Genomic DNA, 16,055 nt, shown 5'->3' with positions numbered 1-16,055 from the left:
AAAGCATAGCTGGAGGGCCTGCCTGAATCACAGGTGACAGGCCTGAGACCAGAGACATGCACTCGCGCAGACACCCAGCACGGGGGTTCGGGGAAATGAGGCAAAGCCCCGATGGTGGGAGGGGAGGGGGCCGGCAGCCACCTGGGAGCTGGCAGGCAGCCAGCAGTGATGAAAGCCCAGGAGAATGGAAACAGAGGAGCGAGCCTGTTGTAATCGCTACGCCCACTTGTCGATCTATAAAGGCGGCGGGCGAGTCCCGGCAGCCACACGCACCTCGGACCTCTCTCCTCTCTCGCCCTCTTGCTCTGTGCCTGCCTGCCACCCGCCGCTGCCACCATGACCACCACCATCCGCCAGTTCACCTCCTCCAGCTCCATCAAGGGCTCCTCTGGCCTGGGGGGCGGCTCGTCCCGCACCTCCTGCCGGCTGTCTGGCAGCCTGGGCCCTGGCTCCTGCAGGCTGGGGTCTGCGGGGGGCCTGGGCGGTGCCCTCGGGGGCAGCAGCTATTCGAGCTGCTACAGCTTTGGCTCTGGCAGTGGTTACGGCGGCAGCTTTGGGGCCGTGGACGGGCTGCTGGCGGGTGGGGAGAAGGCCACCATGCAGAACCTCAACGACCGGCTGGCCTCCTACCTGGACAAGGTGCGCGCCCTGGAGGAGGCCAACACTGAGCTGGAGGTGAAGATCCGGGACTGGTACCAGAAGCAGGCCCCGGGGCCCGCCCGTGACTACAGCCACTACTACCAGACCATCGAGGACCTGAAGAACAAGGTAGGGCCTGCTGGTGGGACAGAGCCTTTGGGGGGTATGGCTTCTCCTCCCCCCCATCTGGTATCCTTGACCATGGCCTGGAGTCAGCCTAGGGGGCTGCCACGGGCTCTCAGGGAGCCGAGGACAGCTTGGCTCTGGGTTGGCCTCTGGGAACCCACCTTGGAGCCACTGTGTGGCCCACATTCCCCTTTACGGGGGGGCAGCAGTCTGGGCCAGGGACAAGTGAGCCTCATGGAGCTCCTCTGGGTCTCAGTTTCCTCATCACAGAGCTTGTTGCCGCCACCTCATGTCATTGGAGGATAAGATGAGTGGATGCGCGTAGAGGCTGGGCCCATGGGCTGCCAGATACGTGGGCATCTCTCTTCTTGAAGCAAGAGGGGGATTTTGGGTGATGATGGGGTGAGGGATCTAGTGAGTTCAAGACGGCACCTGCTGGGAGGGGGAGGTGGAGACAGGGGGCGGGACCTCAGGAAGGCCTCTGTGTGTCTTATTTGGGGATTTTTCTGGCTTCCCCATCCCTCCCACTGTCCCCTCAAGAATGGGGTTCAGCAGACCTCCCAAGGGCAGAGCTGCCTGCTGGAGTCTGGGGTTTGGGCCCAACAGGGGTCATGACTTCTGATTTGGAACTACTCGTTGGTGAGGGCTCTTGTAGGGGCCTTTTGGGGGAGCCTCTCAGGGGCACCATCTCCCCAATTGTAAAATGAGGGGGTTGTTCACATCTGTCGCTCTGTCTGGGATTCTGGGACACCTTCTGCCCCAGGGGATCTCTCCCATTCTTCTCTTCCCAGCTGGGCACTCCCAGCTGGCTGCCTGCTCTGGTTGAAGGGAGCCTGGCATGGGGGTCCTTGTGGGAGGAGGCAGGTCTGGGGGTGGGGAGAGGAGGCAAGCTTCAGTGCCTCAGACCCCTGCCGGCCCCTCCTCTGCCAACAATTACTGCCTGGTAAAGGTGAGCGGCTGGGCAGGAAGAGAGCCTTCCTGAAGACAGCCACATCCTGGCCTCCAGGCAGGAAGATCCATCTCAGAACCCTGGTCTGGGCTGAGCTACTCCCTACCGACGGCCTTACCACTTTCCCGTCTCCCCAGATCCTCACGGCCACCGTGGACAATGCCAACATCCTGCTGCAGATTGACAACGCCCGCCTGGCAGCTGATGACTTCCGCACCAAGTGAGCCCTGGCCAGGGGGCTGGGAGGAACCGGGGCCCCCCTCCCCACCCCAGGACCGCAGTTGCTATGGCAAGGGCCAGCAGCTGGGGTGGGGGAGTCCACCGCTTAGTCATGGATGTGGCAAATGCAGCAAATTCTGAAGGCCGCTGGGCTTAGGCAGAGAGAGGGAGGCGAGGCAGGAGGCAGAGAAGAGAGAAGCTAGAAGCCCGGTGGGGGTGGGGCTTGGCCCCGCAGGGTCCCAGGGCCCTGAGGCGGCATTCTGCTTCCGCTCCACACCCCCACCTCCACGGTGCCTCACCAGCAGAGGCCGGATGCTGGCCAGGACCTGGGCCTGCCTGTGGGTCCAAGCATCGAGACTAAGTCTCTGTTTCCTTTTGCAGGTTTGAGACGGAGCAGGCCCTGCGGGTGAGTGTGGAGGCCGACACCAACGGCCTGCGCAGGGTGTTGGACGAGCTGACCCTGGCCAGAGCCGACCTGGAGATGCAGATCGAGAACCTCAAGGAGGAGCTGGCCTACCTGCGGAAGAACCACGAGGAGGTGAGGTGGTGGGGCAGCAGGTCAAAAAGGCTGTGGAGGGGGTGGCAGTGCTCTGGGGCTGTGCCAGGGCCGGGACCGAGGGAAGAGCACAGAGCAGGTGCTCCAGGGCTGGTCACCTTATGGGACAGCCCTGTTTGTGGAGCCCTGACCCCTAGTCCCTTCCATGTACCACCTTGTTTCCCTGAATCTGGGGACCCTCCCAGGGTCCGCAGAGGCCCCTTCTCCCCATCCTGGCCTCCCTCAAGAGGACAAGGGGTCGGTGAGGAGGTCTCCTTATTCTAGCCCAAACCCTTGAACCTGGACCCTATGTGGAAGTTTGGGAATTCAAGGGGATGTCTTAGGTGTACTGGCCTAAGAATTAGATTTTATTTTTGGAGAGTCTAATGGGGGGGGGCATAGAACCTGTCCTTAGGGAACCTCCAGTCTGATGGCGGAGGCAGAGCCCATGCAGAGCAGATGAACAAGAGTCAACAGGAGGGGCAGGGGGTAGAGGCAGAATGAAGGGGGGCTCCTTGGGAGGGGTCTGGAGAGTAAGAGAGCAGGACAGCTCCGCATGCCCACACCCACACCCCCCTCCCCCACAGGAGATGAACGCCCTGCGAGGCCAGGTGGGTGGTGAGATCAATGTGGAGATGGACGCCGCCCCTGGCGTGGACCTGAGCCGAATCCTGTCTGAGATGCGCGACCAGTACGAGAAGATGGCGGAGAAGAACCGCAAGGATGCAGAGGACTGGTTCTTTAGCAAGGTGGGGGCTGCTGCGGCCCGGAGGCCTCTCCCAGCGGATGGGGGGCAAGGACTGAATCCCGACTGATGCCCAGTACCTGGCATCTTGGGGGTGCCCTATCCTCAGTGAGCCACATCGACCCCATGGGATCAGGGTCACCCATTGCATCAACAGGCCAGGAGGTTTCTGGGCTTTGGAAAGTGGGATGCTGGTGAGAAGGCACACTGCCCCCACAGTTAGGGAGGGGGCTGAGAGGCCCAGCGGAGATCAGGAAGGGGACCGTGTCCAGGGGAGTTATGGGGGGTGGGGAGAGCCCCAGGTGCCCGTGTGGGCACAGCATGGGACCTGGGCTGATCATACGGAGGCCATGGGTGTCATCTGACTTGGAGAAGGGATCCCAAGCTCACGCTGCACTCTCCTGTGTCCTGTCTGCAGACAGAGGAGCTGAACCGCGAGGTGGCCACCAACAGCGAGCTAGTACAGAGCGGCAAGAGCGAGATCTCCGAGCTCCGGCGCACCGTGCAGGCCTTGGAGATCGAGCTGCAGTCCCAGCTCAGCATGGTAGGGGAGCTGCCAGGCCTGGGGTGCACCAGGGACCCTGGAGGGGGCACTGACCCCCCTTGCTGACCCCTGAGCCTCCTGCCCTCCTGCAGAAAGCATCCCTGGAAGGTAGCCTGGCTGAGACAGAGAACCGCTACTGCGTGCAGCTGGCCCAGATCCAGGGGCTGATCGGCAGCGTGGAGGGGCAGCTGGCCCAGCTGCGCTGCGAGATGGAACAGCAGAACCAGGAGTACAAGATCCTGCTGGACGTGAAGACGCGGCTGGAGCAGGAGATCGCCACCTACCGCCGCCTGCTGGAGGGCGAGGATGCCCAGTGAGTGGGGGCGGGGGGCCAGGGGCCAGGGGCTGGGGGTCTGGAGTGGGGGTGGAACTCTCAGACCCAAATCTAATCTCCTCTTTCTCTCTCTCTCTCTTTTTTTTTTTCTCCAGCCTGACCCACTACAAGCCCAAAGAACGTAAGGATCTCGGTAGCTGAGGGTGGGGGTGCACGGGGCAGGCAACCCATCTGCTCATTGCTGGGGAGAGTCCCAGGACCTGCAGGGAGTGACAGCTGATCCTCAGTAGCGGTGTGTGTAGAAAGGGACCTGTTAGGGCTCAGGACTGATGCTCAAGGGAATCAGATGAGGGAGACACTAGTCTGATGGGGGCAGGGCAGAGAGATGGTCCTTACCCTAGAGATCCTAGTTTGGGGGCAGAACTGGTCCTAGCCCTGGAGACTCTCCTCTGACGGGGAGATTAGGGACATGGTCTCTCGTGGTCTTTGTTCTTGAGAACCTTACAGATGAGCAGTCCTGACTGTGGGATCTGTAGTCTGAAGGGAGAAAGGGACATGGTCCTTGCCTTCTAGATCCCAGTGTGATGGGAAAGATAAGATCCTGGCCCCGGGGAATCTAGTCTAATGGGGGTGATGCGGACCTGGTTCTTGTCTTGGAGATCCCAGTCTGGAGATGAAGGAGACAGGAGCCTAGCCCATGCCCTGGAGACTGCAGAGAAATAGAGATAGACCCCATTGGGTAGCACCCAGTCTTGCAGAAGGACACAGTGGGTCAGGATCAAACCTCCCATCTGGGAAGCTGGACTCCTACAGGGGCACTGCCACAGGGAGGGGATGGGACAGGGAGTGGCAAGAACAGGAGGGACGAGTGTCTGGATGTGATACTGACAGGTGAGAAGAGGCAGGGACTGCAAATGGCTGTGGCGGGAGAGCTAGCTCTACTCAGGGAACTGGGGGCTGAGCCAGGGTTTCTCGGCCCCCACCCCACCTCGGAGTGTCTGTCTCCTTGCAGCCGTGACCACACGCCAGGTGCGCACCATTGTGGAAGAGGTCCAGGATGGCAAGGTCATCTCCTCCCGCGAGCAGGTCCACCAGACCACCCGCTGAGAACTCTGCTCCTCCTGGCCAGCCCCCCAGGCTCCCCCACTGACCCTGTAGCCTCTGGATTCCCCAGCCTCAACTCCTGGCTTAGTCCCTTTTCCATAACCCCTTGCCTGACCAATAAAGCTTGTTGACTCATATGGAATTCATCCTGATTGTAGCCACTGAGGTGGCCCTAGTGAGCAATGGGTGAACTGGGGGAAAAGTGGACACCAACTGTTGTTGACTTGGAGGTCAAGGGTGGTCTAGGATCGGGATAAAGAGTAGGTCTGGACAGGGCTTAGGGGGGCACTTTGCATCTCCGAAGGGTCAGTGATCCTTGGGAGGGTGGTCCAGGCAGTGCCAGACCCAGGGTCAGGCCAGCATACCCGGGGAGGTCTTAGGTGGCCTCTTCTTGCCCTGTAAGTAGGTTTTCTCATCCATAAATGGCTGAGGAGATGTCAGGTGGGAGCCAGAGTCCTAAAGGATGACGCATTCAGTCAATTGCTCCAAGAGGGACATGCCCTTCTCCAAGAGGGGGCAGGGGGTGGGTGGGACAGGAATCAGGATCCTCCTGGAAGAGGCAGGAGCATAAGGAAGGTGGGGGAGGCAGGCGGGGTGGTTAGGGCCCACGTTCCTTTGTGAGTCTCAGGAAATCCCCAAAAGGGGTTGTGGGCACCCCTGGGGTACTCCTACTGCCTCACCCCAGGAATATGAACGGTAGTCTAGGCTTCTAGAGAAGGCGGAGGGCCCCAGGCAGGTGTGGGAGAAAGGGTGGGTCCTCTCTCAGGGACGTTTCCTCAAATGGTCAGCTGCTGCTCAGGATGGGGCCCGGGGAGAGTGCCAGGATTGCAGGCGGGGGTGGGGGGGGGGGGGGGGGGGGTGGAGCAGCACCACCCTCCCCGGGAGCCTGGAGGTGGGGAAGGTGGAGAAGTGCATCCTGGGGAAGGGGGGCAGTCCCTCCCTAGCCACTCCCAGGACCCTCCGGGCTTCAGCCCCTTTCATTCTGGTGGCAGGCGATGAGCCAGGTGGGGAGGAGCCCCGACACCTGGAAGGAAGTCTTCCTTTGAGTAAACCTGGAAACCACTGGGCGGGGCAGGTCTTCCTGGTTTTCTTCAGGAAATGAGAAGGGATTGAGGAGGTTAATGAGAGGAAGGGCGCCCCCACCTCAATTTGCTGACACGCCTGGGACTGTTTGCTGCCGTAAAATCAGACCAGGGCCCATCAAACACTCTCCTAGTGCCCGGACACTGAAGGTGGGGCCTGCGCCTGAGCAGCCAGAGCCCCCGAGGCCTGGCGGGGTGCAAGGCTTGGGACTAGTGAAAACCAGGGAGGAGCGCGAAGGGTGGTGGTAAGAGCATGGTCTACGAGGTGAGCAGGTGGCTGTGCGTCTTTGGACAGTTCCCAGGCCTTCTCTGGATCTGAGGCTGTGGTCGCTGAGGAGAGGGATGGGCCTCAACGATGGTCCTTCCAGCCCTGATCCAGGGGCCGCTGAGGACGGTGAGTTCCTAGTCGAGGCAGGGACCACTGGCTGGAGTGCAGAGCCGGAACCAGAGCAGGCTGGGAGCGCAGCCTCCGCTCCATCAGAGGCTGGTGTCTCCCAGCTGCCTGACCAGCAATGACGGATGGAGGCAGGGGAGGCCCTGTGCCCACCAGGCCCCGCCACACTTCCAGCCACAACCAGAAGAACCAGCCCTGGGTTGAGGGTGGCTCGTTTGGATGGTGATCTCATTTATCCAAATGGCAGCCCCAGGAAGCAGGGAGGGTCTGGGAAGAGGCGCCCCATTGTGTGGATAGGGACACTGAGGCTTCAAGGAGCAGTGACTCAGCTCTTGTCGGGGTCATGCTAGGAAGAGGGGCCCCACCCCCTGCCCCGCCCCAGGTTCTTAGGCAGATTCTGCAGATTCTCTCCCTGCAGATCCTGGGGGCCCACCCCTACTGTTGGGGTGACTGAGGAGCGGTCATAGGGTGGGGTGGCCACAGATAGCCCTGGACTGCGCCCCTCTGCTGGGGAAGAAGCTTCTGCCCACAAAGTGAGTGGGTGGGTGGCTCAGGAGGCCGGAGTGGAGAGAAGCCAAGTGTGGAGAGCTGGGCCAGAGGCAGTGGTGCCTGTTGGGGGTGGGGGTCCTTAGGGGATGGTCCTGGGCCCAGACAGGGAAAGCCCTACCCTTTCCTGGAGTGCTCAGCCCATGCCTGGGAAGGTAGGACCACAGGAGGGAGCGATGGGGGGCTGAGACCTGTGGTCCCCTTGGGGAATTTTGGTGGTTGGACTCTCTTGTCACACCCCCAAGCCAACCCGGGGTGCTGAGGACGCGTGCCTGTGCCTGGATTGGGCGGCCCAGCTGTGGGACTCCACAGTTCATCCACACACCCTCCCCCTCCCAACCCCAGCACCAAACACTTCACGCCCCCCCCCCCATCCGTGAACCGGTCTGTAACCACCCTCGGTGCCACCTTACACACTCTCATGTGATGGACACGCATGATGGGCCTGATGTCCAGGCCCAGGCCAGGGACAGCAGTCGCCAGCCCTTGTGACTCTTCCTCTGCCACGCCCACGCCCCGAAAGTATGACTGGCAGTGCTTTCTGCAAGGAGACAATGTGGCAGGAACACTCTGTCTGTGGCGTGGCGTCTGTCTGCGCCTCTTCTGCACCGGGCCCGGGGGAAGGAGGAGACACAGGCCCTGGCCTGGAGGGACCCTGAAGGGCTCCGGTTTAGGGGTGGCGGGCAGGGCACAGTGTTGGGGCTGACAATACTCCTTCATTCCTTATGCGGTGTGGGTAGGGGCCAGGTTGAGGAGAACAGAGGGCGGTTCAGAGCCAAGGCTGTTAACAGAGCTTGATCCAGCCACATGGTCCCCTGAGGGCCCCTTGGTTGTGCAGACCAGTGTGACAGGCTGTGACAGGGCCCACCCTCGGAAGGGGGGCGTGAAACAGGGGGGAGTGGGAGGACCACCTACCATCTGGCTCTCACAGATTCATCCAGATGCTGGGAGCAGTGGTGGGGCCAGAGCCTGGACTGGAAACACGTGTTCACTCCCAGGGAGCCTGCCCCCTCCCTGCAGGTCCCCTGCACCCCCACCACGGCCTGACCACACGGTAGCGGTAGCGGGGTTGTCTCTAAGTATGCCCTGAGGGCTTTTCTGCCTTGTTCTTTTTATCTGAGTGCCCAGCACAGATCTGGCGCCTGCTTGACTGCACGCTGCTCTGTCCGAGCTCACTGGGGACCTTCTCTTTCTTCACCCTGCCCTGAAGCCTGTGGTTCTGGCTGCCACCATGGATGGGCTGGGGGCCCTGCAGCAGCCCCCTCTCTCCCCTCAGTCCCCTGAGGGCCTCCCCTCCTTCCCTTCTTCCCCCAGGCCGTCTCCTGCTTCCCAGCCTGGCTGGTCTCCAGAATTCCCTATGAGCTCGTAAAACGTCCCCACGATCAGGCTTGTCCTGGGCGATGCTGATACAGTGGGTCAGAGCAGGGTCGGGAATCTGTGTGGGGATCCTGGTGATCAGTCGGGTTGGGGAGTCATTGCATGTTGAGGCGTGCATTGGCCAATGATATTTCCTGGCCAACTCAGGTATGAGATGACCTCATCATACCTGAGACGGGGTAGGTGAAGGAGAGAGGGAAGAGGTGTGGGTGGGGGAAGGAACCCGCTGCCTGGAGACATGCCAGTTTGGTTGGAGTCTGTGCTCTGTGCTCACAGACCTAGTGCTCCTGGCTCTCAGCAACCTTGGGTAGGTTTGCCTCGCTGGCACGCCGGAAATGTGCCCCTTGGTCTTTCTCTACCAATTCAGATCTTCTGAGGCCCAGATGGAGCCTCTGTTGATATTCCCTCCTTTACTGCTGAGGCTTAGCGTTGGGTAACACTTACCCAGTGGCATCCTGTGGGCCAAACACCCAGGGCTTCCTGCCATGCGGTGCTGTATTCCCGGCCTTAGTCTTCTGTCTGGGACCAAATGATAGGTTCCAAGGTCAGAAACTATGTCTTCATCTTCCCCAACCCCCATGCCCTGGGTGCCAGGCACACGGTGGGTGCTTGGTCTGCAGTGTTGACTGAGTGGGTTGATGGGTTGGTTGGTAACTTCCTGTAGCTTCTCAGCCCATGCAGATCCCCAAGCATCAGTGCTGGGCTCATGTGCAACCCCACACTGACTCTAGGAATGGTGGAGGGGCAGGGATCCAATTAGAAGGGAGGGAGGTGGGGGCGCCTGGATGGCTCAGTCGGTTAAGCGTCCAGCTTCAGCTCACGTCATGATCTCATGGTTTGTGAGTTCAAGCCCCCGTCGGGCTCTGTGATGATAGCTCAGAGCCTGGAGCCTGCTTTGGATTCTGCGTCTCTGTCTCTGTCTGCCCCTATCCCCGCTTGCACAAGCTCTCTCTCTCTCTCTCTCTCTCTCAGAAATATATAAACATTAAAAAAAAAAAAAAGAAGGGAGGGTGGTGGAGGGTGGGCTGAGGCAGAGAAGGAGGACATCCCAAAGACCACAGGGAGAGTCCGTGTAAAGCTCAGGAACAGTGCTGGTGCCGGGTTCGAGTTTCTGCTTCTATTTAACCTGGGACAAGTCTCTCTCTCTGCATGGGGCATGGTGGCCTCAAAGGTGATTTTTATTTTTATTTTTTTAAAGAGAGAGAAAATGTGACCAGGGGAGTGGGCAGAGGGAGAGAGAGAGAAAAAAAATCTTTTTTTTTTCTTTCTCAGTCTGACTTAGCAGCATAATGTTCTCTAGGTCCATCTATGTTGCTGCGAGACAGAGAGAGAGAGAGAGAGAATACCTTTTTTCTTTTCTTTCTTTCTTTTTCTTTCTTTCTTTCTTTCTTTCTTTCTTTCTTTCTTGAGAGAGAATCTTAAGCAGGCTCCACAATCCGCTCAGAGCCCGACATGAGGTTCGATCCCATGACCCGGGATCATGACCTGAGCTGGAATCAAGAGCTGGACACTCAACCAACTGAGCCACCCAGGCACCCCTCAGAGTCATTTTTAGTTCCGAGGGTACTGAGTCTGTGGTTGGACCTGAACTCTAGGCCCATCCTGACACCTGGGATGGCAAGGTTTTGGTCCAAGATTCCAGGACCCACTTTGCCCATGTTTGGTGTTGGGAGAGGGGAGCAGGAGCATCGGGTTCTGTCTCCCAGGCCTGGCCCTGAAGGCGTGTGTTGGGTGCCAGCTCTGCTCAGACCTCTGGGCCCTGTTCCTACAAGCTGAGTGACTGATGGGGCGCGATATGGCGGCAGCAAAGTCCTGGTTATGCTGAGACAGAATTTCCTGTTCCTAGGTCCCAGCAGTGCTCAGGCCGAGGCAAGCCTTCTTCTGTCTCCTCTGGGGGCCACAGAGGCACTTTAGAACAAGGACAGTGGCCAGTTCTGTGTGTCACCCCCCAGAGCACCCTGAAGAATCCTCAGCTTTTGGGTTCAGAGCTCCCTAATCCTGCCTCCAGCCCTGAGGCCAAGGTCATGCCCACTGTGGGAAGAGCTCATTCCAGGTACTGTGGGAGGTAAATGAGAATGGATGTACCTGGTCCCAGCCTGCAAGGCATCGTGGGCGAGTGGAGATGCCCTGAGCCTGGGTTCTAATCCTGGCTCTACAACTTAAAGCCGAGTGAATCGGGGGGGAATCACTCCCTCCCTCTGGGTCTCCCTCTCTCCTCCTGACTTCGCAAGGTGAATTCAAGACAATGATGCACGTTGGAGATGCACAGAGAGGGTGGTTGAGGATGGCGGGAAGGGCTCGGACTGGGCCAGCAGACGGCCAGGGGTTCAAACCTCAGCTCGCCGTTGACTGGTGCCTTGGGAAGCCCACTTAACCTACCAGCTCCCTCGTCTGTGATCCTGTGGTGGGAACATCGCCTCTCACAAACTGTGTGGCACGTGTAGGGCACTCCATACAATACTGGAGCACGGCAGATGTGACCAGAGAGGTCACCTTCCCCCTCTTCTCAACTGAACGAAGGAAGCTGTCTAGCCCAGCCTGGAATCTATGGACATTCGAAAGGAAAGCGTTGGGAACAGAGCCTTGGATGCAGTGTGGGGACTCAGAGGCTCCTGGTGGGGTCAGGGGTCACACACGGCACTAATGGCAGGACGGGGACTCCCTCCCACCACAGTTCATGATGGGCATCCACGACTAGGTAGAGCAATGCATTGGGGGTGGGCTGCTCAAAGGGTGGGAGTGTTGGGGTAAAGAGGAGAGGGTGAGGTTGTGGGAGGGAGGTGCCAGAGGGCAGAGGTGGGTGTGAGGAGGCAGGTGAGGGGGCACCTAGCTGCAAAGGAGGCATCGGGAACTGAGGGGCCGGGCCACCATTGGGGAGTGGCCAGTGGGGTTCTGTGTGTAGGTCCTTCTGTGTTGTGTCCTCCACTTCTACAGATGAGAAAACTGAGACCCAGAGGGGCTAAAGGATGGCTTACGCTGCATAGCTTGTAAGGGGCAGAGCGGGGATTCGAGCCGACACCCGCCTGGCTCGATGGTACATACTGGTCCCATGGTACCCAATGCTTCTGACGACTCTGGGGGCTCAAAGGCAGCCTCTGACACTGGATCCGATCCAATAAGGGAAAGAGAGTCAGAGAATTAAAAAAAAACAACAACTACTTTAAAAAAATATTTATTTTTGAGAGAGAGAAAGAGCACACAGGGGAGGGACAGAGAGAGAGGGAGACACGGAGTCTGAAGGAGTCTCCAGGCTCTGAGATGTTAGCACAGTGCCTGACGTGCGCCTCGAACCCACGGACCGTGAGATCATGACCTGAGCCGAAGTCGGACACTTAACCGACTGAGCCACCCAGGCGCCCCGAGAATTTTTAGAACTAGAAGGGACTCCACGATCAGGCAGTCCAGCCTTGTCACTTTACTGAGGGGACACAGAGGCCCAGAGAGGGGAGGCAAGGGGGCCTCAGGTCACACAGAGAGCAAAGCAAAGTTAGACCATGAACCCAGCTCTCCTTGTCCAGAGCTGGGCAGGCAGGATCCCCACAGCACATCCTGAGGCGGCCCCAGGCCGGCATCGGTGAGGCCTTTCTCAGCCAAGGCTGTCACCGTGGGGCAGGGAGTCCTTCACGGGCTGACTCACCGCCTGGGGACGCAGCCGCCACAAAACTGCCTGTGCCAAGGCCCCGCTGGCCCCTTAGGCTCCGGGAACGAGAGCCGGTTCCCGCCGCCCAGCCTGAGTCACGGCCGACTGGCGTTTGTGAGTTTTTCTCTCGGCCCCACGCCCCCGGAGCTGGGTGGGAACTCCGAGCAGCACCCAGCGAAGTGAGTCGACCCCGGGCTGAATAATCCTGATCCGGAGTGGGGAGTTGGACGGGACCTGGTGTGATGAAACGGGCAGGGGAACCCTCCGTCAGCAGTCGGGAGGCCCCGCCCTCCCCGGCGCCTATAAAGGTTCTGGGGGTTTGAGCTGCCCCAGCATCCTCCCAGCCTCCCTGAGCACCTCTCTCTCCTCTCTGCCGCCTAGCTCGCTCGCTCGCTCACTCACCTCCCTCCTGGCATCATGACCACCTGCAGCCGCCAGTTCACCTCCTCCAGCTCCATGAAGGGCTCCTGCGGCATCGGGGGCGGCTCCAGCCGCATGTCCTCCGTGCTGGCCGGAGGGTCCTGCCGGGCCCCCAGCGCCTACGGGGGCCTGTCGGTCTCCTCCTCCCGCTACTCCTCCGGGGGGGCCTGCGGCCTGGGGGGCGGCTACGGCGGCGGCTTCAGCAGCAGCAGCGGCTTTGGTGGGGCCCTGGGTAGCGGCTTCGGTGGAGGATATGGTGGTGGCCTTGGAGGTGGCTTTGGAGGTGGCCTTGGTGCTGGCTTCGGTGGTGGCTTCGGCGCTGGCTTTGGAGGGGGTGATGGCGGCCTCCTCTCCGGCAATGAGAAGCTCACCATGCAGAACCTCAACGACCGGCTGGCCTCCTACCTGGACAAGGTGCGTGCCCTGGAGGAGGCCAACGCCGAACTGGAGGTGAAGATCCGCGACTGGTACCAGAGGCAGCGGCCCAGTGAGGTCAAGGACTATAGCCCCTACTTCAAGACCATCGAGGACCTGAGGAACAAGGTGTGTGGGCCAGGCGGGCGACCCCGGTGGTTGCGACAGGCCATGGCTTCAGCGGCCCTTAGAAATCACTTTCTAGCATCTTTGTTTCACAAACTGGGAGAGTGAGGCCACCTTGGGGGAGTAGACGGAGGCCACTCCGCATTGCTGGCAGAGGGTCCCTTTTCAGCATCCAGCTGTCCGAGCTTGGCTGGAGCCCTGACTCTCTTATTCCCTGCAAGTGATTTTTGCATTGCTCCCTCAGCTTCTCTCAGCCTGGGGCCGAGGATGGGGTGGTAGGAGCCGGGGGGGCCTCCCTCCGCGCACCCTGAGCCGGCTGCAAAAGACACCCAGGCTGGCTGGATGGAAGAGTGTAGGGCCTGACTCGCCAGCCAGGCGACCCTCAAGTTTGGGGACACCGTATCCTCCCCTCTCTGCTCTTCACCCCCGGGCTTTGGGGTCTTGGCTAACGAGGCCTGTCCTTTTACCTTCTCTGTAGATCATCGCGGCCACCGTCGAGAACGCTCAGCCCATTCTGCAGATTGACAATGCCAGGCTGGCAGCCGATGACTTTAGGACCAAGTGAGCCACCGCTGTGGTGGGCGGAGTGCGGTGCAGAGGGCGGGGGTTGGGGGGGGTGGGCAAGCAGTGGGGCTGTTGGTTTTGAACCTCAGAAGCCTCGCAGATGGAGCCTGATGCCTCGACCTCTGTCCTGCCAGGTATGAGCACGAGCTGGCCCTGCGCCAGAGCGTGGAGGCCGACGTCAACGGCCTGCGCAGGGTGCTGGACGAGCTGACCCTGGCCAGGACTGACCTGGAGATGCAGATCGAAGGGCTGAAGGAGGAGCTGGCCTTCCTGAAGAAGAACCACGAGGAGGTGAGGTCACTGCTGGTGTTGGCAGCCGGAGGCCGGTTCAGGGGCCAGAAAAGGGCTCAGCTGAGCTGGTCGTCTCCCGCCATCCCTTCCTAGGAGATGCTTGCCCTGCGGGGTCAGACTGGTGGGGACGTCAGTGTGGAGATGGACGCCGCCCCCGGTGTGGACCTGAGCCGCATCCTGAACGAGATGCGCGACCAGTACGAGCAGATGGCGGAGAAGAACCGCAGAGACGCGGAGGCCTGGTTCCTGAGCAAGGTGGGGCTCAGGCGCTCAGCTCTCCTGCAGGACTTCCCAGGCAGGGGCCACCTCTAGGGTGCCTAACACCTGCTCCTCTTTTCCTGTCTCAGACCGAGGAGCTGAACAAGGAAGTGGCCTCAAACAGCGAACTGGTGCAGAGTGGCCGCACGGAGGTGACCGAGCTCCGGAGGGTGCTCCAGGGCCTGGAGATTGAACTGCAGTCCCAGCTCAGCATGGTATGAAGGACCCCGGCTCGCCGCAGTCCCCAAGTCACCAGTGATGCCGCCGGCCCCTCAATGTTGCCACAATACAGTTCTGCCCCTCTTTTCCCAGGAGTGGGATGGAGGGGTCATTGTACCCATTATATAGACACAGAAATTAAGGCCCAGAACAACGGAGTGAATTTTCTCCACATTGTCTGGCCCATCAGTAGCCCAGCTGGGCCCAAAATCCATGTACCTCTCAGGAACATGCCCAGAGGCCTGGGGAGGGGGGGAGCAATGATCACCTCTGTTGACTCTTTCCCTTTCCCCCACTCACAGAAAGCATCCCTGGAGAACAGCCTGGAGGAGACCAAAGGCCGCTACTGCGTGCAGCTGGCCCAGATCCAGGACCTGATCGGCAGCGTGGAGGGGCAGCTGGCCCAGCTGCGCTGCGAGATGGAACAGCAGAACCAGGAGTACAAGATCCTGCTGGACGTGAAGACGCGGCTGGAGCAGGAGATCGCCACCTACCGCCGCCTGCTGGAGGGCGAGGATGCCCAGTGAGTGCGCTGCCCTCCTTCCCGGTCCTGCCCAGCAGCCCCTGCAGCCCCGCCGCTCCCAGCGCGTCTAACTGCTCCGCCTTTTCTCCCCTGCAGCCTCTCCTCCCAGCAAGCGTCCAGCCAGTCCTTTTCTTCCCACAACGGTAAGGCCCTTGAGGCTCCCGGGTGCCCCTGAGCCCCCAGCCCTCCCTTCTCCCTGTGTGGGGCCTCTAAGCTCCCAGAACCCTTCTCACCCCCTCGCCTCTCCCCCACAGTCTTCTCCTCCTCCTCGTCCCCCTCTGGCCACCAGACCTGGCCCATCCTCAAGGAGCAGGGCTCGTCCAGCTTCAGCCAGGGCCAGAACTCCAAGCACTGAGCTGCCTCTTCCGGAGCCTCCTGCCCGCCCGCCGGCCCCAACCTCCTGAAGGCCTGCGTCAGGGCCCTGTCCTCCCAGCGAGGTCCCCAAGCTGTCTCCCCTCCCCCTCTGCTGGTGGTGGGCTAATAAAGCTGACTTTCCGGTTGACGCAAACCTGTGTGGTCTCTGTTCTTGAACAAATGGGAGGGGGTTGAAGGTGTCTCCCTGAGGCCTTCTCGGCCCCCACAGCCTGATGGGTCCAGGAAACAGCAAAGCTCAGTAATACTGGTGGGGTCTTTCTCGAAGACTCCCCTGCCGCCTTGCCCCCCCCATATCGTGGGCGTGGGAGGTGGGACGCAGGAGGGGAAGGAGCTCCCACGTGTTGACAGTCACCCTGTGAGGTGGGTGTGGTGAGGCTGGGTTTGGAATGGAGACAGCTCTGCCATTCAGAGGGGTTAAGTAACTTTCGCAAAGTCATGTGGATCCTAAGAGGCATGATTGTGGTTCAAGCCCTGCTGTCTGGTTACAGAGGCCACGCTTTTTTTTTTTTTTTTTTTTTTTTTTTTTTTTAAATGCCGCTCTCTCGTTTTAGGTATTTTAACCCAAAGACTCCAAAGCTTGAGCTCTTAACTCTACCCTTTGGCTCCTCACATTACACAAGTTTTGTGTTGGGCGGTAGAAAAGAGAGCCTTTGCCTTGGGGATGGTGTCCGTGGTTAGGACTGAGCTTTTT

The 16,055-nt window shown here is 60.1% G+C and overlaps 2 protein-coding genes across 2 annotated transcripts; both read left to right on the top strand.

Moving 5' to 3' along the window:
- The first annotated feature begins 271 nt into the window (after positions 1-271).
- KRT17 (keratin 17) lies at positions 272-5,275 on the top strand. Its single transcript, XM_030295685.2, has 8 exons — positions 272-768; positions 1,852-1,934; positions 2,315-2,471; positions 3,056-3,217; positions 3,632-3,757; positions 3,850-4,070; positions 4,187-4,212; positions 5,044-5,275. The coding sequence occupies exons 1-8, from the start codon at positions 337-339 to the stop codon at positions 5,136-5,138; spliced, it is 1,302 nt and encodes a 433-aa protein (XP_030151545.1). The 5' UTR covers positions 272-336; the 3' UTR covers positions 5,139-5,275.
- Positions 5,276-12,591: 7,316 nt separating this feature from the next.
- On the top strand, positions 12,592-15,344 carry KRT16 (keratin 16). The gene is made up of 8 exons (XM_030295530.1): positions 12,592-13,137; positions 13,613-13,695; positions 13,833-13,989; positions 14,083-14,244; positions 14,337-14,462; positions 14,769-14,989; positions 15,086-15,132; positions 15,244-15,344. The coding sequence occupies exons 1-8, from the start codon at positions 12,592-12,594 to the stop codon at positions 15,342-15,344; spliced, it is 1,443 nt and encodes a 480-aa protein (XP_030151390.1).
- Positions 15,345-16,055: the final 711 nt, after the last annotated feature.

The sequence above is a fragment of the Lynx canadensis genome, chromosome E1 (genome assembly GCF_007474595.2).
Source record: "Lynx canadensis isolate LIC74 chromosome E1, mLynCan4.pri.v2, whole genome shotgun sequence".
NCBI classification, from domain to species: Eukaryota; Metazoa; Chordata; class Mammalia; order Carnivora; family Felidae; genus Lynx; species Lynx canadensis.
Note: the sequence above shows the minus strand (reverse complement) of the source record. Positions and strands in the feature narration are given on the sequence as shown.

Coding starts and splice junctions, on each gene's coding strand:
- KRT17 (XM_030295685.2), top strand. CDS start 337: ATGACCACCACCATCCGCCAGTTCACCTCCTCCAGCTCCATCAAGGGC. Junction 3,758..3,849: donor TGCAGTCCCAGCTCAGCATG/GTAGGGGAGCTG, acceptor GCCCTCCTGCAG/AAAGCATCCCTGGAAGGTAG. Junction 4,213..5,043: donor CCACTACAAGCCCAAAGAAC/GTAAGGATCTCG, acceptor GTCTCCTTGCAG/CCGTGACCACACGCCAGGTG.
- KRT16 (XM_030295530.1), top strand. CDS start 12,592: ATGACCACCTGCAGCCGCCAGTTCACCTCCTCCAGCTCCATGAAGGGC. Junction 13,990..14,082: donor TGAAGAAGAACCACGAGGAG/GTGAGGTCACTG, acceptor ATCCCTTCCTAG/GAGATGCTTGCCCTGCGGGG. Junction 15,133..15,243: donor GTCCTTTTCTTCCCACAACG/GTAAGGCCCTTG, acceptor TCTCCCCCACAG/TCTTCTCCTCCTCCTCGTCC.